Source organism: Zeugodacus cucurbitae, chromosome 6 (assembly GCF_028554725.1).
Source record: "Zeugodacus cucurbitae isolate PBARC_wt_2022May chromosome 6, idZeuCucr1.2, whole genome shotgun sequence".
Lineage (NCBI taxonomy): Eukaryota > Metazoa > Arthropoda > Insecta > Diptera > Tephritidae > Zeugodacus > Zeugodacus cucurbitae.
The window spans coordinates 72,883,082-72,909,079 of record NC_071671.1 but is presented as its reverse complement, the minus strand read 5'-3'; the positions used below and the strand labels follow the sequence as shown (position 1 = coordinate 72,909,079).

Below are 25,998 nucleotides of genomic sequence, written 5' to 3'. Positions count from 1 at the left end.
ATCAGGTTCGCTTTATTGGAATACGAAGATTATATTTCATGTTTCCTTCCTGAAGTCAATCAATACAATAAGTTTTTAGTAATTGACATTGTTCTTCTTTTAGTATCACTTAAATTACAGCTCTCCTCCCTTGGATATTTTTCTCCCGGCGTTCTGCAGAGTATACATTTATTTTATTTATCAACTAAATTCTTCCAAAATGTACCAATTCAGCAAATTCACCACTTCGGAATGTTTACTTTTTGTAACAGGAGCTCATATTTTTCGAACGGTTTACCTTATTTTTTAATATAGTCGAAACGGTGAACACTTTTAATCTATTTTTTACACAATTCCGACACTTATACTTCTTTATGGTGATGATCAATAATTCTAAGCTTTTCTATCAAATTCAATATTTTTCTTGTACATTTCTACATGTGTCATCCTAATGTTGTTCGTTAAACCGAGTACCTACAAAACCCCGATGTTCCTTATTTAAGGTACTCAATGTAAAAAATTGCTTGTTCGTTGTAGCCGTTTTTTGTTAAAACGAATAGTGTTTTTTTCGGAAAACTACTGTATTATGTATTCGGCCGAGGACATAGTTACCGCTAATCCGTATAGATGGACGATGCTTCGAGTATAGTCACTCTGAGCACTCTGGTACTTAACCATTTTAAGCAATTACAATCAAATGTTCACGAACAAAGGTAGATGGTAGGTAGATGTTGTGTCACTCTAAAAGCAAACAGCAGGCAGTTTGGTTTATCAAATAACAACTGATCGGATACAAAAAATTAAATAAAAATAACTAAGGAAAGGCTAAGTTAGGGTGCGACTGAACATTTTATACTCTAGCAATTTATTGATGTAATTTTATTAAGATTTACACAATTTTACCCATATTCGGCATAAAGTCCAATAGAATATCGAAAATCATCATATATGGTATATGAGGGCTGATGTAATTCCTAACCTATTTCACTAATTTTCCCCACCAAGCTACACTATATGCTCACTTAATTTTGCTAAGATATCTCACATATTAACCGTTAATTTGGCGTGCTTGTGAACCGATTTCGCCCATTTTTCATCCGTGTTGTCAGGGTGTAAAGAAAATATTATATGATTTTCAACATAACTTTTGTATGGGAGGTGAGCGTGGTTATTATCCGATTTCTTTCATTTTTGGACTATATAAGGAGATGACTAAAAGAAACAACTGCAGAAAGTTTGGTTTATACGGTTTTTTTGGTTTGCAAAATATATACAAAAAAACTAATGGGGCGGAGCCCCGCCCACTTAAAAAAAAATGCGTCCAAATGTGCCCCTCCCTAATTCGATCCTTTGTACCAAATTTTACTTTCATAACTTTATTTATGGCTTAGTTATGACACTTTATGTGTTTTCGGTTTTCTCCATTTTGCAGTGGACCGATTTTTCCCATCTTCGAAAGCAACCTCCTACAAGGTTGCCAAGGAATATGTGTTCCAAGTTTCATTAAGATATCTCAATTTTTACTCAAGTTATCGCTTGCACGGACAGGCGGACGGACAAACATCACTCGTCATCCTGATCATTTATATATATATAACCCCATATCTAACTCTCTTACTTTTGGGTAATACAAACAACCGTTATGTGAACAAAACTATAATACTCTGTGCATCATGCTGCGAGAGTATAAAAATATATACATATAACCAATACAGTAGCCACTTTTCATACATATTGATCTACGCTTCGCATATATGTAGTTATAGCGACTGATTGCTGTGAATATAATTGTAAAAGCAAACCGTTGATCAAACACACAAAGTATATGCAACGAATAAGGGCTGTTGGAATGGAGTGAAGCATATAAATATATACTACGCATCTCTGAGTTTATAGTGGAAGAAAACATATGTAAAACATGACAATTTGAAGATTTGAGCAATTTTGTTTATGTTGCGTTGATTTAGTAAGCATAGAAGCATCTAATACGGTTATATGGCTGTGAATTCTGCAATCCGTTTAACGTGTAAAAGATCTGACTCGTTATCATTGCTCTCCTTTGAATATCTAAACATCAAAAGCAAATGGCTCCAATAAAAACTATTATCAGTCTCTAAATAATGATAATATTGATAAAGAAGTGAGTAAATTAGGTAAAAGAATAAAAATATACATCATACTATGCAATAAACCATGAATATCTCACTATTACAAAATGATCTCGACATCTATAGTGTTTCACTGCCTCACATATTTGGTTAAAAATATACCTATATATGTATGTATGTATACATAAATGGCATATTTGTCGAATATTATGTCCGAGCTATGCTAATTGGCCTGAAGCCACTCCAAAACAAGTAGGGAAGGGCTAAGTTCGGGTGTAACCGAACATTTTATACTCTCGCAATTTATTTATTTAACTTTATTTATATAATATAATATATATTGTATAAAGTCCATTGAAAGTTGGAAACCATAATATTAGGTTAGAAGATGCGAGGTCCTCGTGTTCGATATATGGGGGCTTAAAACCCTATGGTCCGATTTCGGCGATTTTTAGAATGGGGCTGCCACACTATAAACATAGTATTTGTGCAAAGTTCTGCACCGATATCTTCACTAGTTCTTATTTTATACATTGTAATGTAAACGATTCAGATCGTCTTCAAAGTCCTTGTATATAGGAAGTAGGCGTGGTTGTGAAGCGATTTGGCCTATTTTCACACCATATCATTGGGATGTAAGGAAACTATTATAAACCAAGTTTCATTGAAATCGGTCGAGTAGTTCCTGAGATATGGTTTTGACCCATAAGTGGGCGACGCCACGCCCATTTTCCATTTTGTAAAAAAATCTGAGTGCAGCTTTCATCTGCCATTTCTTATGTAAAATTTAGTGTTTCTGACGTTTTTCGTTAGTGAGTTAACCCACGTTCAGTAATTTTCAACCTAACCTTTGTGTGAGAGGTGGGCGTGGTTATTATCCGATTTCTTTCATTTTTGGAATGTATTAAGAAGTGGCTTAAAAAAACGACTGCAGAAAGTTTGGTTTATATAGCTCTATTAGTTTCCGAGATATGTACAAAAAACCTATTTGGGGGCGGGGCCACACCCACTTCCCCAAAAAAATTACAGCCACATATGCCCCTTCATAGTGCGATCCTTCATACCAAATTTTATTTCCATAGCTCTATTTATGGCTTAGTTATGGCTCTTTATGAGTTTTCGGTTTTCGCCATTTTGTGGGCGTGGCAGTGTTCCGATTTTGCTCATTTTTCGAAAGCAACCTTCCTATGGTAATAGAAATAAGTGTGCCAAGTTTCATTAAGATATCTTAATTTTTACTCAAGTTACAGCTTGCACAGACGGACGGACGGACGGACAGACAGACAGACATTCGGATTTGAACTCCACTCTTCACCCTGATCACTTTGATATATATAACCCTATATCTAACTCGTTTAGTTTTGGGTGTTACAAACAACCGTTATGTGAACAAAACTATAATACTCTCTTAGCAACTTTGTTGCGAGAGTGTAAAAAATTTTTCATTACTACTTAGTCTATCAAATCAATATTGAGCTTTCAATCTATTGGAATTTTCCCACATTTATTTTGGACCATGTTAAGTAATCTTAATCTGGTCTATATTCACATCTGAATTTTGCTTATTGAGCCTTATTTTAATTTGAAAGGCATTTGGAAATGCTCACTTCATAACAATGAATTAATTTGTGTCTCTACGTCACCACAGTATATATGTACATATCTAATAACATGTTATATGTAATTCTTATACGCTTTCTTTAAATGTTGATATGTAAATTCATGTGGCAAACAAAAAGTATGATCACCGTAAGATAGTGGTAAGGAACAATCTTCTAATTCCTATTACTGAAAAATAATTAATTTTAATTACAATACCCGGGAACATATGACAACTGAGACATTGCGCTCAAGATGAGATAAATGGCTAATGGAGCATTGGCAGCTGGATAACTTCTGTGGCTAAAACTTAAATATATGAACTCTAAACTATGCGTATTGAAAATAATCCATTATTAACATGTACATAGCACTATATAAACTTTATAATATATAAATAAGGAACCGATAAAGATAGCGGAATAAAACTTTACACAAATATATGATATATCTGTGGCTTCACTGATGGAAACATTTTCGAAATCGGACTATAACTTTTCTAAGCCCAGGATATCTACATGAAGACCTCGGTGCCTAAGGGTAATTTTTCACCGAAAATATCGGCAAATCTTTCAGATATTTTAATTTAATTCAGAGGAAAATTTATTTTCTCCTAATTGTGTGTCTCTGATCCAAGTATTATTATAATCGGATCAGAACTTCCCCTAGCTCCCATATACCTAATTATGTGCGGGCTTTATTCCGCATATATCGGTTAATATGTGAAGGATCTTAGCAAAATTAAGTGAGCATATAGTGTAGCTTGGTGGGGAAATATTCCGTTATTCGTTATTCTATTGGACTTTATGCCGAATATATGTATGGGCCAAATTGTGTGTTCTCTTAATAAAATTACATCATTAAATTGCGAGAGTATAAAATGTTCGGTTGCACTTAGCCTTTCCATGCATAAATTACTTCCCCCACACATACTAGCATCCCTCATTTTTCGGTCATCCTCAATTATTTTGTAAAATTTTTAATTTTTAATTGAGCAATTTTGAAACGGCTTCTCCTGACCACACACCGATAACACCAATAAAGAAATTGTTTGGTATCAGCAACATCATTATTTCTTTTATAAAAAATAACTATAATATTGTCTGATCAATCAGAATATTCTTAGTGTGAGATACAACAATTGCAATTGTTGTATATAGACATTTAGATATGTATGTACGTATGTACAAATAAATGTAAACTGTGAAACACGTGACCAAAGCTGTGTAATAAAGAAATACAAATTACATAGATAGGTATTCAAGTGAAAATATAATTAAAAACTCGAAGAACGTAAGAAAGAAGTTGAAAACCACCGGACAGTGAGTCACTGTTCATTGCACTTACCGTGCGTTCCCAGGCACATTTGCGTGGGTGTGCTTGCCCACGTGGCTACCGTAAGCGACCACCTTCATTTAATTTTGGGTCTGCACAGATATTACGAAACATACACATAATTTCAGAGTAAGGTGAGTGAGAAAACTAATAAAAGGTACAAACTAATAAAGGTACAAATACTATATTTTATTTGAAATCATCAACACAGTGTTTCGGGTCCATCATTCATCGAGAAATAAGTGATAAACTGTTGCGCAAATATCTGGCACGTACGATATTCTGCGACTGTGTAAAAAATATGGAAAATGTTTTTTTTTTTTTGGCGGTTACTTATCGTACCTTGCGCTTGAGTTCGTTGTTCTCGACAGCGCCAGCGTCATCGCATCTCAACAAATCGGCCAACATCGTCTACAACGAAATCAATAATCTAAAGAGGCATCCTCATTATTTTAAACTTCAGTAAACAGCCGGCACAACTATTGCCGCGTAGCTGTCGTTAGCTACAGTTAAACCCCATGATCCCGTGGTTTTCCCTGCCTTGCCCTCCCGGTGTACACTGCTTGCGGACTAATTGTTGATTTTGAATAACAACAAGAGACCTCACCGCCCACGCCGGCATCAGCGAACAGCAACAATCAGCATCAGATCAGAAACAACAACAGCGAAAACATCACACATATGCAAGTGGATAACGCGTTTTTTGGTGTGTTGATCAAGCGGTTGTACGGTTGTTCGGTCGTTCGGTCCTATATCGTTGTACTCACATTATAAATACGTCTTCTCCAAATCTGCGATCGGTAAATTTCGTAAAATAAACGGAATATTGTTCGTTTCTCACAAATTAGCAATAATCAGAATACCACCCCTTTGCCCTTCACTGCAGTTTTATCCGGCAAAAAGCTGAAATCGTTCGCTGGCGGTGAGTTTGAGTATTTGTAGAAACGACGGACGCCAGATGATTTGTTTATTAGTCGATATATTGGAGCATACGTGAATTCCTAGGCCACTTGTACGTCACCTCAAGTTCGTCGACAGTTGGCGCACAATCGTATAGGAAATTGAATCGCAGAATCTCAAACGTTGTCGTTTTACTTGGACAGACATTTAAAGAAACAGAAAGTGAGATGTAAATATTCCAACAGATATACATATATAATATAAATATGTAGACATACATATGTATGTGTACATATGTATCAGGAGAGAAAGAGAGCGCATACTTCATGCAGAGTCGGAGCTCAAAGTCAACTTATCACTCAGTCGACAATTGTGGCAATTTAGTGAAATTAATTTTATTAATGAATTAACGCATGTCGTTACTACACACACACATACATATATACATATACACGTATTTATATTTAGTAGCAACAATAATAACAATATAAACTAAAAACATAAAAGCTTTGCCTTTACGTTATGTAAAAAGTAAAGAAAGATCTCAGCAGCTATATCAGTTACTTCACAAAACCATTTAATAGAAATAAACATTTCCTTTCCATTCCTTCATGGTTGGAACGACTACACCCCAGTGACTCAAAGTCACATTTTCATACACTCCGAGCTTACTTTGCAACGACTCTCATCGGTACGACCATAGCATTGCTAATGAGCAGTGCAGTGCAAGGTAAACAAGCTGTAGCAGGAACATAAAAATGTACGCGCACAGATTGTACTGAAGCACGTCTAGCCAGCTTCCTGCCCCCGACAAGCCTTCATATTCGTGCGCAGAGTTGTAAAGTGGCTCGCCAGGAGGAGCAACAGCAGTTGTCAGGCGATAAGCCCAGCCATTGAAAAATATCACTACAATTGTTTGTCTTCGCGTGTGTTGTAGGCGGTGACGGTGAAAATAGTACAACAAGTGAACGCACACGCAGCGATGGCAACCTCAACATCGGATAACTACAAAATTCCGTCGACAAGTAAAATTTCTGTTGATAAACTGTTGCGAGTTGGCTATTATGAGCTGGAGAAGACGATTGGCAAGGGAAATTTTGCAGTTGTGAAGTTGGCATCGAATATTGTGACCAAGTCAAAGGTAATTACTCGGACGTAGCATAGAAGTATAATATATAATTTTCCATTAATATTATAATTCCAAAAATGTGCACATGCAATACATTTGTACATATGAATGAATGAATGAATATTCCGCCCATTACTTTTGCTATTATGTGTTTGACAGTCAAACAGTACACAAATGTACATAAATACATCAGATAATATTTAGATTGGCATTCATGGAATATCGGACTTGAATTTGAAATAGTCGCAAAAAATTATTAGATGAATTAGATTCCCTTTAAAAAAGTTTTCATATCGATACATTGAGCATACTATTTTGTCTTGAAAGCGGCGAGAGGGGTTCCTCAACACTTAGTATAAGTTGCACATCTGCCTAGATAGTTTCAAAGTTATCATAATATTGACAATTTTAACAACAAGTTTATGTTACTGGCCCTGGCTTATCAATGGAAAGTCAATCGATCCCAGAGAGTCCGATAAGGGCTAGAATTTCTACTAATTTTACCTTTCAAAATACATTCACTTTAATCGAAATATAAAACGCAACCTGTATGTCCAGTGTTATTTATCGGTTCTAAGGAAATTTATGGTTTTCTTTTGGTACTTTAACTAAATTAGTCCCGCCAAAATTTACAACAAACCAAACAGTTCTCATTCTAATAAGTGTTAATATACAAATGTATATTAATGGTAATATATAATTGTAGGCATATGAAAGTACCTACGAATTTTTGAGATAAGCTCTAGAAGGTGAGATAAGTTTTCGGGTATGCATACATCAGACTGGTAAAATCCGGTCTAACGCGGTATGGCCACCGAAAGCATTACTCTCAATTCAAATTAGTTTGCTAACCATTTGTGTAAGTAAATATATATGTACATATATATTAGTCCCGAAGCATCTGCGTGCTTCGGTACGTGGGCGACACTAAAATGTTCACAAATGCAGCAAATTTACACTATACCCAGATATGGACTCAATATACATACCTATAATTTAAATGATAGTTTCAAGCTGATCTCGTCCTTATGTTATTAGAGTCTAACTCTAGACTTGAAACTAATAGTAGCTTGGCTCATTTTTACCCCAGGTTATTTAATTACATTCATATTGGTTACTCATAAATATCGTATGAACCTGTTTACGTTTGATACTTGAACACTATTGTCAGAAGAAATTAATTGTTTAAGCAATAACAATTTAAACAAGTTAGATTGTGTAAGAGAATTCGTAAGAGGATTCGATATTTCAAATGTAAACACATATTACACATTATAAAGTACTGAATACCAAAAAGTATATAAATATACCTAAATGATAGTGTTTTTGTTAGTGTTGATAGTGTTTCGTGACTACATATCAGGTTTACACCGATAAGTCAAGTCGAAATACATACATATATGATAAGGAAAGTGATAACAGATTATATGTAAGCAGCATCTACACCAAACTATACAGAATAATTCTCGCAATATGAAAAACGAAGAGAAGGTTACGTTAAGGGATGTAAATTTCTGCGGATTCGTTAAAATTAGATGCACTGATTGGGTGCTTACACACACGCTTTCGTGTCACCAACGAACTGAAATGCGTACAAACATATGTGAATGAAACGATCACCAACTTAAATAAACCCTCAAATTCTAAACACACAAACATAATAAAAGCCCAGTGATAGTCCTAAGCACATATGTATGTATGTATGTCTGTAGGTACAAATATATGAAATTATTTATTTATACAGATTGGAAAGAGTTACTTAGCACCCAAACAGAAAACCCATATTATACATGTATTCCACGGACTACTACAATGATTTTGATTTTCAAGCAATTTACGCCTTATTTGTAAAATAAGTTGACATTCCTTATTGACAATTTATTATCAACGAATTAAATAAACCGAGATTTCATGAAACAAATCTGAAGTTGTAAGTATGAGTTTCGCAACCCCATACAGATGAAATTGCGCCCATAGAAATCAGGAACCTTTACTAAACATGCGTGTACATATGTATACCTATTATATACATACATACATATATGCAATTATATATAATTGGCACTCGGAAACTAGGAAGTGTGCCATTGTCTACAGAAAGGCGGCTGTTATTGGAGATAAACATTTCTCATAAACTGGAATCAACTCTGTCATTAACCACTGCCACAGAGATAATGAATAATGTTTATCTTCCTTTCAATATTGGCCATTATTCAGACCCATGTATATGAAGTGGGAAATATGTATTTATATATTATTTTCTTTATATTCTATCCAATCATAGATTTCTTTACGATATTTTCCTTAAACATTATTTATCTAGCCTATCTCCCATTTTTGTTAATACTTTATTTATACTGTTATCTATATTATTCTTTCTTTCTGCATTCATTCTTATTTTGTTTTCACTGTTTACCTTACAGTTTTGTTGTTTCTAATTTGTTTACTGTCAACGTCAGACAAGACGATTATTTCTTATATTGTTTTATGACGTGATCTAATACACGTAAGTGTAGCGAATAAATAAATAATACAAAATATACATTAAATATATGGTATATATAATCATTCATACATCGAGTATAACGTAAAGAAGATAGTTCAAAAACAAAAAACCACAAACTAAATAAATGCATTTTGGATTATGTTCTCTTTTTACTTTATTTTTGCCAAATATTGTTATATTTTATAGATAGATTAATAAGTATGTCTTTCTGGAAAGATTAAACGAGCGAAGATTCGGAATTTCTTCTTTTCCACAATTTAGGACTTTCAATGTCCGAGAACCGTCAGGTTGCTTAAACTTACACGAGTCTAAGGCTGGGAGATATTCATATTAAGTCCAAATATCATAAATGAACTAAAATATGTAGGTACAAACATGCATATGTACATAGTAGGGTTCTTAAAATTATTCGATTAACCTGAAAACCGGTTATTCGAATATCCGGTTTGTAACTGTTCGTACGAATATTAACCGGTTAGTACTATTCGATTAGTCGCAATGTTACAACTATTCGAATAGTCGTTCTAATGCGGTTATTCGATTAGTTATACTGTCACTATTCCAATAAATGAAAATTGTTTGAAATCCAAACCGCTTTTGATTTTTTAAAGTTTCCGCATTCCAGCCACTTTATAAGAATCTCAGAGGACATGTTACATGACGGTATTGCATTATCAGTTCACGTACGGCATCGATGTTTTCTGGCACAACGGCTGTTTTTGGACGACCTTCACGGAATTCGTCTTTGAGCGAGCGTCGGCCACGATTGAATTCGTTGTACCAGTTTTTCACAGTGCTATAGGATGGTGCTTCATAGTCATACAAAGATTTTAGTTCATCGATGCACTCTTGTCACGATAATCCTCGTCGAAAGTTGTGAAAAATGATCGCACGAAAATGTTCACGAGTTAATTTCATTTTTTGGCCGAGATGATTTTTTTAATTTGTTATGCTAAAAAATGTCAAACTTTCGAATGGAAATGTCAGATTGCACCTGGCAACACTTAGTGTTGCCTAGGCCAGAAATATATATAGCAGCCCTCGTATATTCAACTTTTTGGTGGTTTATTAGGATTATTTCAAATATAAAAATACGGACAAAGTTTAAGCCAAGGGATATAGTAACTTGTGAAAGCACCGACGAACGTTGAAATTTTACTAAAAAGTTTTAAAGAGTTGGTTAATTAGAACAAAATTACTAACCCAATTCCAAATTTGCGTGTTAACTCATTCGGAGTAGAACCAAAAAAGTGATGCAGTGATTTCAAAATAACTTGAAATTTGACTTCAATAAATTGAATAATTTATTTCACTAACAGAACTTAGACAAACATCCAATACATAGGTATTTACATACATATTTATATTTGTAGTAGTATTAAAACCGTATACAATACTGACCTAAATAATGGTTTTAATTAGAAACCAAATAAATGAATATATGAATGTTTGCATACATATGTTTTTCATTTGTTTTAATTTGTTGAACTTATAATTTCACTTTTCTAAACATTCACAAAAACTTATTTATCGTGCTCAATCTTTTCATACTCGCCCCGCAATTTCTCCATTTCCTTTTCGTTTTTGTCGCAGAGTTGCATTAGTTGCGTATTTATACTAATAATACGTTCACGTAGTTCCGGCAACGAGCATTGGCTCAAACGATGCGGCTGAACATCGTCGCGTATAGAGCTCACCACTTGTCGAAAGTCTCGCACCTCACAATAACAGTTTTCCCGATAAGCTTTCAAGCTACCTTCTAAATGCACTTTGAGGTTTTCAATTTCATTTATCATTTGTTTGGTGCTATTGTTTTTACTTCTTCCGCTAACCGGTTGATCTTCATAGTGAGCCGCATTCAATTTAACCTGATTACATTCGAGATACTTTTGCTGGGACCTGAGATGTGTCAGCTCACAAAGCAGCGATGTGCAAGATTTCTTCTTATGTAAACTCTGCTCGGCAATTCCAGCGGCTTTTGTTGCTTTTCGTGAAGACACTAACTCTTGTGAAGGTACTACCTCTAGCGTGATTGCTGCTGTATCGATAGCCATTTTTGGTTTTGAATTACGAAGTTTTCCCACGACTTTCATTATTTTCGGCCAAATTACTGGATCCTTGCCACTTGGTGATTTATTTATTTGTCGCCCTCTTAAATGAAACTGTCTATTCGAATACACGTATATTGGCCACGTGCAGATGCATGTGCGGCAAACGTTTACTACAACTCCACAAGAGGACTCAGTTCAGCTAAATTTACTTTCACCCTCTTTACACAAGCACTCCTTTCGAAGCCTGTTTATATGACTGGCTGGCTGTTGCTACTGTTCCTTCTTATTTACGGAATGTAATCAAACCCAATCCAGTTGCCACTACCAACTGCAATCACCTTATGGGCGTTTTAAGATGAGAGCCGCGTGGTTAGTTGCTACCTGCACTGTCCTAGAAAAAAAACAACAAGTTTTCCCTCGTCAACCAAATGTCGCAAGCGAGTCACTCGTTTTTTACGGTTAATTTAATCGATAGGCGCGCAGCTCTGCAACACTTTTCTTCTATGCTACTTTTTGTTAATATAATTATTTTAGATTTTGTTTCACTTTTTAAAGTATATCGGCATAGATTCAAAAACCTTCTCGCAAAGGAGGAGTCTTTAGTGGTTGGTGCACTACTGCTGGAAGCAACCGTGCAAATTGTGTTTTTGTCAATAGAAGATTTCTTGACACACTTTTTCTTTGATTTTATGTTTTTAAACTAACAATTTTTAAAATTTATAAAAACTAACGTCAATCGTCCCTATCTGGGCCCAATTTGGCCTCATCTGATTGCTTTCGAACATTTCACCACTAAAGTTTGAAATTTCCGTTTAATATTATATTTTTTTATTTTCTTTCGCTATCAATAATACTGAAATTTGAAATTTGGATGAAGGGTTATTAAACTTTTTATTCCACAGTATTGCACAGTATAGTTCCACTTTTGGCAAATTACGTACCTTGATTCAATACAACATAAATCATTTCTATGAATGTTATAATTTAAAGATACTGCGTTACGTTTCTTAAGGTAACTTATGTTTTAGTTGAATTCAAGTTTATTTCGAAAGCTCTGCAGATATAGTTCCAATTAATAGCCTTATTGATGAAGCAACATGCGATAGGGTATTATCCCCATTGACGAAACAGTGGGTTGTGAAGCAGTTTGTGGTCTTCACGTATACCTATAGAGTAATGCCGTGACCACGGTTGCCGTTGTGGTCTATTTTTTCTCTTGTTCCATTGGTCCAAGACTTTGTGAAATGGTCCATTTTGAATGCATCATTTTATCCAATAAATGAACAGGTTTTTTTCATTAGTGCTACAATAAAATTTCAGCTTAGTATATCCGAAAGTCCTGTTTTATTTTTTTTACACAATTCCGACACTTACACATACTTATATTTGGTGCTGATCAATAATTTAAAGCTTTCTCATTTTTGAAATTGCATATTGCATATTTCTTTTGAATTTTTTCAAATTATATGTGCTTTGGTTATCTGTTTTTACCACGATTTTATTTTATTTGTAACTCTTTCTACATAGCCTAATACATGTTGTTCGTTAAACCGAGTACTTACAAATCCCCGATGTTCGTTATTTATGGTACCCAATGTAAATAATTTGCTTGTTCGTTATAAGCGGTTTTCGTTAAAGCGAATATTCGTTATTTCGGAAAACTACTAAATAAACAAAATTAATGTTTTTTTTCTTTTTGGAAAAATATTTTGTATATATATGTTTTGTTGCTTACACACTCGCCGCCCTCTTCGGTTTCGAATTAGGTTTGGTCCATTTTTACTCTATTTGGACCACTTTTTGGACCATTAATAAAAAGTCAAACGGGAACCGTGACCGTGACGTGTGGATATTTCTTCGTCTTCGTATCGCGATTTGTCGGTTCAAATTGTTACGCTGTTAATACCGTGTCAGTCCACGCCCTGACCTCATTGTCATTGCATTGAAAAATTATGCAAATATCCACGCTCATAACATAAGCGAAGGCTATAAACGAAAGGTAGCAAGCATATTTGAATATATTTTGGTATTTAACCGCACACTCTTGAAAGTCCTAACAACAAGAAGTTGTCCTTTCGTGGCGAAAAGCTCTGGTAATGCAATAGATTCCTTAAAGAAAATTTTGAAGATACATATGTACATAAGTGCATCAACTTGCCACACCTGTCATCATTGTACCAATATTTTATATTCGAATTCTTGTACACGTGTACAGGTTCGTATCATAAGTACATAGTGTCTCATAGAGAAGTTTTAGAAATTTTGCAACTGTTATACATACATACATATATGGTAAATACACATCTAAGCGTGTAGTATTATTACATAATTGTATTAATCAACAAGTTGTATTCCTCGATAATGGCACAGCTCATATGATTTGATCGTGATTTTTAAATATCTATATACATACATATTTATAATATATAAAAATTTCATGTCACGGTGTTTGTCCGGGATTGACGCCTAAACGACTGAACAGATTTTAAAGAAATTTCGCACATGTCTACAGTTTGGTCTAACATTAAAGATAGAATAGTTTATATTTTAAATTTTAGTCGCAATGTCCATTCGCATGGAACACTTGATCACGGTACGGAAGGGCATCTGTGGTTAATTGCTAGGTAAATTGACGATCTCACAGCCCAAAAGAGATTTTTTCTAATTTCTGCCTAAACCAATGTAGATATCAGAATAAAACGTGGCAAAATATAAGCGATAAGCTTTTCGAAAGGAGGAGGGGTTTCTACAGCATTTGCCTAAAAAATGTTTGATATCGATTATATTTTCAAATAATTAGTGACTCGCTAAATAATATAATTTTATCAAACAGTTAACTAGAATATAATTTAAGTTACCCACAGCAAAGCGTGGCCCGGTCACTTGTATATACATAAATTATATACGCAAATGCCTTTCCCGTCTCACTGCTAAATATTTATAACCATTTGAAGGACATATATTTTTAAATATGATATTAGATTTAATTTTTTTCCGTTTTTTATGTATATCCCAACTAAGTACATATATGTAAACTATCATATATCCAATATTATAGAAGTTTGTAAAAAATCATTTGGCAGATATTCGTTTTTAAAGTCAAGAAAAAGGACCTAAAGGACTTGCATTTAATTTATATTAAGTTATGTTATATCTATTAAGAGCTCTACGTCAAGAAAATATTCGTTTTTAAAGTCAAGAAAAAGGATCTAAAGAGCTTTCATGTAATTCTTATTAAGTTATGTTATATCTATTAAGAGCTCTACAAGTTTTTACATTTACATTTTTCATTTTAAATTTTTAGGTAGCAATAAAAATCATTGATAAGACTTGTTTAAATCCTGAGTACCTAACTAAGACATTCCGCGAAATTTCCATTTTAAAATCCTTACGTCATCCACATATAACTCGCCTCTATGAGGTGATGCAGTCAGAGACGATGATCTATCTTGTCACCGAATACGCATCAAACGGTGAGATATTCGATCATCTAGCAGATAATGGTCCCATGAAGGAACTCGAAGCGGCACGTGTATTCACACAACTGGTCTCGGCAGTGCAGTACTGTCATTCGATGGGTGTCGTGCATCGAGATCTTAAGGCGGAGAATGTGTTACTCGATAAGGATATGAATATAAAGGTATGATAAGATTCCTATGCAATTGTGCAGTTAATTCCATCGAATTTTAACATTTTTTAATTTAATTTTACAGCTTGCCGACTTTGGTTTCAGTAATCGATACGAAGAGGGCAGTCCATTAACTACATGGTGCGGTTCACCACCATATGCCGCACCTGAAGTTTTTCAGGGTCTGGAATATGATGGACCTAAAGCGGACATTTGGAGTCTGGGTGTAGTTCTTTACGCTTTAGTATGTGGTGCATTACCATTTAATGGTGACACACTACTCGAGTTAAAAGGACGCGTAGTTACTGGAAAATTTCGCATTCCATACTTCATGTCACGAGGTAAATCAAATTGTACATCACAAATAATAAGTATTATTATTAATTTAACTTATTTGACATAGATTGCGAGCATCTGTTACGTAATATGTTGATAGTTGAGCCGGATCGCCGATATACATTGAAACAAATTATTAAACATCGCTGGCTAAGTGACTGGGCGGCGGAACTGAACGACATCAATGATAGCGTTGGTGGGTGTAGTAGTGGTGCCAACGCCGCGGCGTATACACAACAGTCTGAGAATAATTCACTTATTCGAAGCGAGAACAACTGTAGCTTTAATATGCATGGACCAGTGGCTATTGCCAATCTGGATACAGAGGTAATGAGAAACATGTTGCAGTTGCCCGGGCTGACTGCCGATATGATTGCCGACTCGGTGCATAACAAACGGTTTGACAATATCTATGCCATCTACAATTTACTTGCCGATAAACTGCAGCAAAAGCGTCGCGAGCATCATAGGATGCAACATCAAGCCGCATATTCAAGGTACATACTTTTTGAACGGACAGTCCATTTAGATATCAGTATAATATTCGAGTGTATCGTAATCTTAATTCCATAATATTTAATTTCATCTTATAAAGACTTACGAAAACGACAGAATTGTCACATAACACCTTAACTCAAGCGTAAAGCAAAAAATTTGTCTGGTGTCAACCAAGTTAGAATCCCAATAAACATTTTATACGAAAACAATTATTTCATTCTTGCTAGTTAAAGAAAGTAGAGTAGAAACGTTCATCATGTACGAGTATGTTATATGCATTGATGATGATGAGCCTTCTGCATTTATTGCTTTAGATTACGTAAAACCAGCATAACAACAGGCGTGGTCGATCGTTCTGAACCAATTAAGCAGGAATCAATTGATCGCTTGAGTCCGCTGACCAACACAAATGCGCTGCAAGGCGGCTTGGGCTTCCAATGGACTGATGTTTCGGTGGATTTGGAGAAGTTTGGCGAGCTCGAATTGGAATGTTTAGCGCGAACAAATGAGGTCCGTCACGTGGTGATCAAATTGAGTCTATGCATTATTAAATGTTATTTGCAACATTTCAGCCACAAAATCAAAATCAAAATCACTTGTGTGCCAATGCTGGCGGAAACGGCGGCAATACGAGGCGACACACTGTCGGACCTGGCGATGTGGCACACGAGCAAGCACTTGCCAATCCAAATGTGCCGCCAATCAATTTTAAATGCCCGCCTGAAAATAAGAATGACACAGGCCCATACTTGCCAATGAACCTGCCAATGTTACAGAATCAACCTCTGCACAATTTAACTATTAAGGACCAGCATCTATTGAAACCACCAATGGTGATGGGCGCAAGTAGGTGTAATAAATACTTCACACATGTGTTTCTTAATTTTATGCTCATCCACTTAGGTTCATTTGGACGTCGTGCGTCAGATGGTGGCGCAAATCTGCACATTTACTATCCCTCGACCGGAAATAATGTGCACCAAGATCATGTGCACCATGGATCAAATACGAGCGGATTGAGTGGAGCATCCACAGATAGACACATGGTGCACGGTATGCGTGACCAAGCCCATCTACCGCAATTGGGGGCGAGCGATACTGTTAGCGAGGAAAACAGCGAGGAGATACAGAAGTAAGTGAACGGACATTGGGCAATCAGTCTAAAATAATTGCAAAACAATATATATACATATATTGTATATGCAAAAGACTTTTTTGTAAACAATTTGATAAATAGGTCAAAATTTTACCCTATAAATGATATAATATAATGTTTTACAATTACAATTACTATTTAATAATTTAATAATAAGTATTACATACACACATATATATATACATATATACATATATATATATATATATATATACCGCAATATATATATATATATTCAGATATATTCAAATTCGTGGGAAACGACACACTGTGAGTTGCACAGAAGACCTATCGATACAGCACCAACCGGGCGAGACTTGTACAGTCTGTGGGATATATGAACCACCTCTAATACAACAAATGCCGACCATCATGTCACCGCAGTCGGGAACCAGTGGGGCAAGTGGTGGTGGTGGTGGAATGCGCATGAGACGTACCGGTCTGCTCACAGTGACGGAACGACCGCCAGGTAAGTTGAAAATACTTCACATTCATGTAGCACTTATGTATGGTATTGTGCCAATCGAACGCTGCATAGACATGCTCCTAATGGCAAATTAATTTATAAGGATTGTGATGCGCATGCGCAGGTTCGCTTCATTGCAGTTATTGTCCATATACTGCTATAATTTCCATACATAGTATGTAAATAAAATTGAATGCTTTACACATTTAGATATATTTTAATAGACCATGAAATAATAAGAGCTTATTAAGTTTACTTTTTGTTTCATAATATTCTTTCTAAACTTATTTGTTTTAATTACATATTAATTTTATGTTGTTTGATTTAAACCATTAATATTTTACTTTTCGTTCTCTTTTCGTTTTATATACATTATAAACAAATCGTTGAAATTTATTTTATTTGATTTTTGCTTGGATGTAATATATATAATATAATCAACTAAAAATCGAAATGCCCTGCGTTGCCTCCGCCATTTATCGGCTCTTCCACACTCGTACACATATATAATCCCGTAACCGAACCAAACGATCCCTATGTACACATCCATTCCTTTCCCTCCTTGCATCATAGTTATCAGTCCTGAGCTTATACGTGAAGTGGAATCGCGTATGAATCGAAATTATTTGCCACCTGCTTTGAAAATGCAGCAACATCAATCGCATACACATCCACCACATGGTGCACCGAATCCCACACTCAGTCAATCCCCTCCCACGACCAGCCTAATGACTTACCATTCGTCGTCAAGTTCCAATATTTTGCCAGCACAGGCATTGAGCAATGCAGCTTTGGCGGGGCAACAAGGTCCACCAAGCGCCACTGGAAACAATAGACGAGTCCATTTCAAATCCACAAATAAATTACCAACAGTGCAAGAAGTTGGTAAGTTTTTATTTTTCTTTATTTTATTTTAATATTACCAAAATATGTTATTTTTCTGTTTAAAGTGATTATTTGTTAACTTTAAGTAATTTATTTTTAATTTGTATTGTTTTCACTTTCAATTGTGATTACGAAACCTTCCTTTTCATAGGACATTTATTATTTTGTATTGTTTTATGGAAATAAATACTAGTATATTTATATATAAATAAAGAAAACTATGCTCAAAATAGATGTAACATATTAATCTAGTAGGGTCTAATGTACATATGTCTAATTATAGAAAACCGTTTACATATTTTGTTTGTCCAGACATACTGTGTATTATAGGTTTGTAGAGCCAATTTTTTAGCTTTAATTTTTAGCTAATCAGAGCGCTTACTTACACATATTAACTATTTACAAAAATTACAAGCATTTTTTTCTGTTATATGTTTTCCCACTTACAACATTATTTAATTAACATTTATTAAAACGCTTTAAGTGAATTATCCCACAAAAAATATAATAATAAATAAATAGGGAAATTATTCACTGATAAAAATATCCAATTTCAGTTAATTTACATATACTTGTGCTCACACAATTAAGCCACTGCGTTTCAAAATTACGTTTCTGAAAAAAAGTTATCGAAGAAGCTTTGCATTTTTATAATGGTATGAAAAATAAATCCGTTATAAGTGTAGAAATTACAAAGAGCATTTTCAGAAAAATTAGTAATGTGGCATGCGAAAGAATTGCAAATATTCTGCAAAGCCGAGCATTACATTATTAATCTGTATAATTACAGAACGGTTTACTTACTACATCTGAAATTACTTGTTTCAATTACTACGTTCATATTATGTGTGTAAACATATTTAATTTTATCGAAGAACAAAGAAAAAATCTAATTACTTCGTAAAAATATATAAATTATACAGTGTATAAACACACAGAAAAAAGAATTTGGATTAACGCTGATTAAATAAGCAGTTTAGCCCTTCATTTCTACTTAATGAAATATGAAGGCGATTGTTCATTTACGTTCTTCTCTCTAAATGAATCGTTATAGGCCGTTATAGCCCAGTACGACGTGCTTCTGAAGGGTCCAAAGCGCAATTCCAAGGACCGCTGCAAGAATGTCAGTATCTACAAAAGGTATCGGCACAACGTAACTTCTTGATTGCCCCAACGCCCCCACTTTCAGAGAACTCGATTAGTTTGCCAGGTAAGTTTCCAAGATGTATACGTAAAATGTTATTCTTACAAACCATCTACAACAGTTTGTCAATTTCGTTGAAATTTAATATCGTTTAATTTGTAAGATTTGAATTAATTTGAACGTTCATCGTGAAATTATATACTTCTCAATCTCAATTAATTGTTGAAGGTTCTCCCATACACGGTAAACCCGCACCGCATATGATGTTCCGCCGCGGTCAGGATCTCGAGGTGCCACCCGAAGCAGTGCGTGCTCTGATGCCACATCTTGATCGCCTCGTCAAGGAGCACCGCCTGAATACAGATGTAGCAAAGAGAATTATTTCTACTGGAATTGTACCTTTAGACTTGGCCTCGCATCTGGGTTTGACAGCACATTCCGGAAATGTAGCAGTGAGTGGTGGCCACTTAGATATGACATCACCTGGAATGCAGCATCAGGGTGCAATATATAGTTTAAGTGTGGCGCCACTATCTTTGCCAAATAACGCCAATACAAGTGTTATAGGTGCCGTGAGTGGACCGTTAACGACGCAGCAACCAGCTTTTAACCACAATATGGGCACATACTCAAAGCAAATGTTAGGCAAAGGGCCATATCAACAGCAGCAGCATTTTGGCCTGGTGCATCCACAAATGCAGCATCCTGGTAATGGTATTGTGGGGCAATTCAGTCATATTACCCTTAGTCAGGGTGTGGCTGCACTCGCGAGTGGTGGACACTTCAGCGGTTCAAATAGCAGCAGCGGTTGTCAGTCACCAATCTATAGCAGTTTCAGTGGCTCATCTTCGCCAAATCCTTATATTCCAGGTCCTGGACCATTTAATTCTTGCACTGTTAGCGGCAATGGTGGTGGTGGATCTTCTCCACTTCATCAAATAACCAAAGGTATTTCAGTCCTATCTACGGGTGGAGGCGGTTCAATAACGCGTGGCACTTCAGCGACAAGCGAAATTGCTTCTTCTGCAACATGCGTACCTGTAGCTGCTGATGCTGCTTCTATCAATCAGCCTTTAGATCTTTCCATGGATATATGTACGTCAGATCACACTAACACTGAGATGCCAACAAGTACATTTGCTCAACAACATGTGAATTGGATGATACCACAGTTATCTAGCTTTGATCTCAAACCATTAAATTTGTCGCCAGCACAACCAGTACGAGTGGTGCCCACGCCTCCCGCCTCACCGAATCTCTGTATCATACAGGAAGAGAATGCAAATGGACAGATGTATCATACAATTACAACAGGAACGCCGCATGTTGGTTGCACGGGTGGCCTTATCAACGAAGACATGTCATCGCCGTGCCAACCTTCTCATCCACAAATATGTCTTACGGACGTACAGGGTAGTGAAATCACTCTAGTAGCATTGAGCTCGGAAAATAGTCGAGACAGTGAATGCGATTCATTGGAACCACCTGCATCTCTGATGTCATTACAGGTGAGTGATTCAATAATTTTTTTTCCTTTTGACGAGTCATTCAGAAAATTTAGTATATTCGTTTTAAATAGTTTATTTACTACGAAATCGATTTTTATGTAGTAATGCCAACTGGACTTCTTTTTAATAGGGCCTGATAATAACAGAGTCCTCCAATGATATGCCTTCGATCACACGATGCATTGGACGCAAAACCAGTTTGGAGTGTGCGGTCGATAGTCAATCAAGCCGATTGGAAAGTGATGCCAATGCAACAAACAATGTCGGCGAGTCAAACCGCCGTGGGAGTGATAAGTCCCTTGGCTTTTCTGATGATTCATTAAGTAATGATTCAAACAATCTCTCACCATGTCAAGAACCATCGGCCAGCTCAGGTTTTAAATCAGAATCACTTTCCGAAATTGGCGATCAAACGGAGGGGCATTTGTCACCCGATTCCATTTGTGACTCTCGTCGTATGTCCGAGGAGATGTGTTACGAAGTACCATTGCCACATGAATGCTCTAACCTCGATTCAACCCGCATACTAGAATTAGTCAAACAAACCATCGACCAAACGATGCCACCAAAAGGCGCGGTTCTTCACAAAGGTCTCCCAGAGGAGTATAGTGGCGCAGTTGGTGCATCTGATATGAATGCAGAGGCACGTTTAAGCAATGCTTCGAATGCTACCAGTGAATCATCGGCTATCTCAATGGACACCAGCAGTAGTATCTCCGGCTGTTATGGAAACTTTGGCGGCATCATCGGAAGCAGCACAAGTACAAATCTCAGCCTAGAATACTCAGGCGGCTTACAAATAGAATTGCAAGTGTGCGAAGGTCGTAGCCGTGACAACCAAGCAGCAGGCAAAGGTATCAAACTGCGCCGAATATCGGGAGATCAATTCGAATATGGTAAATTATGTCAGCAACTGATTAATAAGTTGACCATGCAGCAGGTCGCCGGTTAGGGTTAAGAGGGTTGCAACAAGATTATGTTCCTTCCTTAAACTTACATACCGACAAACGACGCATGGCAAAGGGAGTACACGACTTGTTAGTAACACAGCATTTAGCACATAAAAGACAAAGAATATGCACACATAAGGAACAAACATTAATATATTAATAACGTGATAGTAACGCTTTGCCAATAAAAATAATTAAAACGAATATAATATCATACATACATACATATATGGACTCCTAACCTTACTTCGACGTTAGCAGAAGTTTCGCAATTAAATATTATAACAATTTTAATATGATTCGGTTTTAATTTTTAATCAATTCATATGTACATAAATATGTCATATGCGTGCGTATAGTATGTACATATGTATGTATGTGTATGGAATATGCATACATTGTAATAAAATATGTACATATGTAGATAGACATGTGTGAATATTCGAAGTAATTGCAAAATTACCAAGTTATACTAGCTATCATTAAATATAAATGTAGATAAAAGATCGTATATATAAAAATTAAGTAAAAGTTTACGTAAATAGTGTTAAATTTTCAAGTATGGGTATAATACATACATACATATACATATGTATCTAGTGCTGATGTATATGCATACGAACGATACGATATATATACATACCCGTATCTGCATATGATAATCAGCTAAATTTTTTTAATTTAAAAAAGTTCGCTATTGTATGGAGTGTAAAATAGTTTTACGCAATTGTTTCATCTTCACCATTGTGTTGGGTTACTTCCTCAGTTATGCATTTGAAATTCGTATTATATATTAATTAAAGCAAATTTCACCTATACGAAGTATATAAATCGCGATTATATGTACATATGTGCTCGATTAAAAAAGTAAGAATGGCAAAATCTGCAGGTATTTCTCGCATAAATTCGCCACGTCGTATGAAATACGCACGTAACTAAACTAAATTTCAGCTATAATAAAATCTATACATATGTATGTGCATATATGTGAAACAAAGAAAAACTAATTATAGAAAACAGATTTAAGACAAAAATATTTGCTATTCAAGATAAAAAAGAACTACTGAATGTTAAGTGTACTATATTGTCCATTTTTGTTGTAAATTGTAATTTTGAAATTATTACAAATATTTTATAATGACAGTTTTAGTTAAATTCATCAAAATTTAATTTACATTCAAAGTGTAAACTTATACTTAACTCTTAAAATACCTAAAATATACATACGTACATTTCGTATTTCTAACCATTTCCTCTGTCCGAGTAATATTATTAGCAACACAAATCAGACGTTATACTTCCTGTTTGAAAGGCGAGCATCCAGACGCTCCCTACTCACTAATCAAATTCAAAGTATGCGCATGTACATACTACTGATTGCCTTAAATAAAAATAAGTTCTATAATGTTGTTCTACAATTTTATATATTTGGAATAGCTACGTATTCCACCTGCGCGACTGCTTCGGCAGCAAGTGTGTACTGGAGAATAGTTGCTCGCGAAAGTGTACACATACTTTCTGCACAATATCTTGACCGAGTGTTGGCAAAAACCTACAAATTAATAAGTAATTGTATGTAACTTTATTGAATCAATTAAAATGTACATATTTGAAAAAATATATAACTTCACTTGTATATGTGTAGCGCTCTTAAAGACATCCAAAAATGTATGCAAAAAAAAAACAAAAATAAACGCTTCAACAATATTCTTCAAGTGCAACATCAGTAAGAATAAAAATTGCATTCCATTGTAGTAAAATATTTGCATAAATCAATTAAATCACAGTTTTACTAGAAAGCACTAGGCGGCAGAACTATTTACTTCAATTCATTTTAGAATTACGTTTTAGAATTAACTTGTTGTTTAGAGGTTTTACGTTTGACTGGGATTTAATTCAATATCTAGAAATGTCAGGGTCATAGAATTTTGACCATTTACTAATATTGGCAAGTATTCAATACTGTTGTTGCCGTACAAGTGGCAAGTGCATAATTCTTAAGTAATTATCTACTTTCATTCAAGTGCAGTATTTAGAATTTTTACAATACTTCCAATATGCCACAAATTCCAATACCTTAAAACAGTTATTCTAAAACTAGTGTGACTTTTTCTTAAACAAATTGTATGTCCTAATTTCATTTAATTATGTATTTGTTTTCGGCACATTACCATATAATACAAATATACACGAATAGACACTATTAACTAAAAACATTTTAAGAACAAGTAAAAATTATGTGAATGAAAGTACCATCAAATAGAGTTTGTGAAAAAAATTATATATTGTTTAAATAACATATGTATATATGTGTATACATACATATGTGTATATGAAGACTGCTGTGATTTAAATATATTTAAAAAATAATCTAAAAATACATATAAAATAACAGTTATAAACTTACGAAGCTCTAAATTAATGTCTTAATAAATTACGAATATTGAAATCAAAATTAATGGTCTTCTTATCAACAAAAACAATAATAAACTTATTTGTTATTTTAATTGCGGAGTGTTTGCATACCCCTCTATATACTGCACACATCCACATGTATATAATATTTTCCGGGTGTTTGGCCAACTTCTTCTGCTGTTCTCCAACAACCAGAGGTTATTGTCAGATTTTAGCAACTTGTATATGGTTAACATAGATGATGTAACCTTTACGGAAAAATCTTTTGTGGAAAAAATCGGTCAAATACTCCTACTTACTAATGTACTTAATATCATGAGTTTCGAACCACCTATTGTCTAAATATCATAACAACCTATTTTCTTAGACATCTTTAATATATCAATTTGGTTCCGACAATACTTGAAATTAGTCAATGAATTACCCCATCTCTCGAACTTTTTGCCGAAGATATAGGTCATAGTGTGAGTTATCTTTAAAAAATTTGGTGGATTATAGCATATTTGGTGGATTATAGCATATTTGGTGAATTATAGCAAATTTTGTGGATTATAGCAAATTTAGTGGATTATAAATGGAGGAGATCGGTTCAGACCATGATCTAGTCCCCTTTTAATGAATTGGATGTACATGTATGTGTACGTTATTGAAATGAGGGTGATATGTAGATCCTAAAAGTATTCAAGTTCTAAATGTAGTCTATGGTCCTGGTTTCTTATTTCTCACACTACTTTGACAATTTGAGCCATATAAATATATAGATATCTTGAAACCCTTCATGTTTAGTAATAATTATTACTCCTGCCTTGTTAAAACTAATTTCTAACAATGAACGAAATCGCAATACAGTGTATTTTGACACCAGAAAAGGTATTAACATTATTAACAACTAATGAATTAAAATAGTCGTTTTGGTTAAGTCTATCATATTTCAAAATCCATGCTTTATTCATTATTTCGTTAATTTCGAACCCTTTTATCTTCATACAAAATCTAAAAGAACTTAATGGGCCTAATCATTGAATCCGGCGCTAATAGATGTCGCTAATTACGAAATCATTGAATCCGCAAAATCGAAAATTTTGTTCGGAATTTATTCGTTGGTGAATGATTTGCGGAAATGTTAAAGAAATAAACCATTTGGAAGTTTTTGTGTAAATAATTACTGATGACGGACTAACTTATGTTTTAAATGGTTATTTTAGAGCCAAGAGACAAAAACAGACTAACAAAAATAAATTAAACATGTTTAAAAGCGATATAAAATGGCCCCTCGAAATAGCGATAGAATTTTCTCAAAGAGGCTCAGGCGAATTAAATAATTTTTGGAAGAATCGATAAAGGTTGATAAAACAGTTTTCATTCTTTCGTTCTCACTTTGTGTTAAAGCAGTTTATCGACGGAA

General features: G+C 34.8%; 2 protein-coding genes across 21 annotated transcripts in view; one reads left to right on the top strand and one right to left on the bottom strand.

Annotated features, from left to right (window-relative positions):
* LOC105221404 (uncharacterized) overlaps positions 1 to 24,134 on the top strand; it is a 29,298-nt gene extending 5,164 nt beyond the window's left edge. For 4 of the 20 annotated variants that reach the window (XM_054234713.1, XM_054234711.1, XM_054234712.1 and 1 more), the window contains exons 2-12: positions 6,557 to 7,062; positions 14,912 to 15,247; positions 15,321 to 15,576; positions 15,639 to 16,068; positions 16,384 to 16,579; positions 16,642 to 17,201; positions 17,465 to 17,694; positions 18,265 to 18,576; positions 19,631 to 19,786; positions 19,949 to 21,228; positions 21,359 to 24,134. In XM_054234713.1, coding sequence (XP_054090688.1) covers positions 6,904 to 7,062; positions 14,912 to 15,247; positions 15,321 to 15,576; positions 15,639 to 16,068; positions 16,384 to 16,579; positions 16,642 to 17,201; positions 17,465 to 17,694; positions 18,265 to 18,576; positions 19,631 to 19,786; positions 19,949 to 21,228; positions 21,359 to 22,180 — 4,737 coding nt within the window. In that variant the 5' untranslated portion in view covers positions 6,557 to 6,903 and the 3' untranslated portion in view covers positions 22,181 to 24,134. Of the gene's footprint in view, positions 1 to 4,801; positions 5,156 to 5,232; positions 7,063 to 14,911; positions 15,248 to 15,320; positions 15,577 to 15,638; positions 16,069 to 16,383; positions 16,580 to 16,641; positions 17,202 to 17,464; positions 17,695 to 18,264; positions 18,577 to 19,630; positions 19,787 to 19,948; positions 21,229 to 21,358 lie in introns of those variants that run through there. The other 16 variants (XM_054234702.1, XM_054234706.1, XM_054234705.1 and 13 more) reach the window with 12 other exon arrangements.
* On the bottom strand, positions 10,831 to 12,499 carry LOC105221403 (uncharacterized). The gene has a single exon (XM_011198366.3). The coding sequence runs from the start codon at positions 11,647 to 11,649 to the stop codon at positions 11,080 to 11,082; it is 570 nt and encodes a 189-aa protein (XP_011196668.1). The 5' UTR covers positions 11,650 to 12,499; the 3' UTR covers positions 10,831 to 11,079.
* Positions 24,135 to 25,998: the final 1,864 nt, after the last annotated feature.

What these genes read in the sequence shown, in the direction of transcription:
- LOC105221403 (XM_011198366.3), bottom strand. Translation starts at nt 11,649, where the DNA reads ATGAAAGTCGTGGGAAAACTTCGTAATTCAAAACCAAAAATGGCTATC.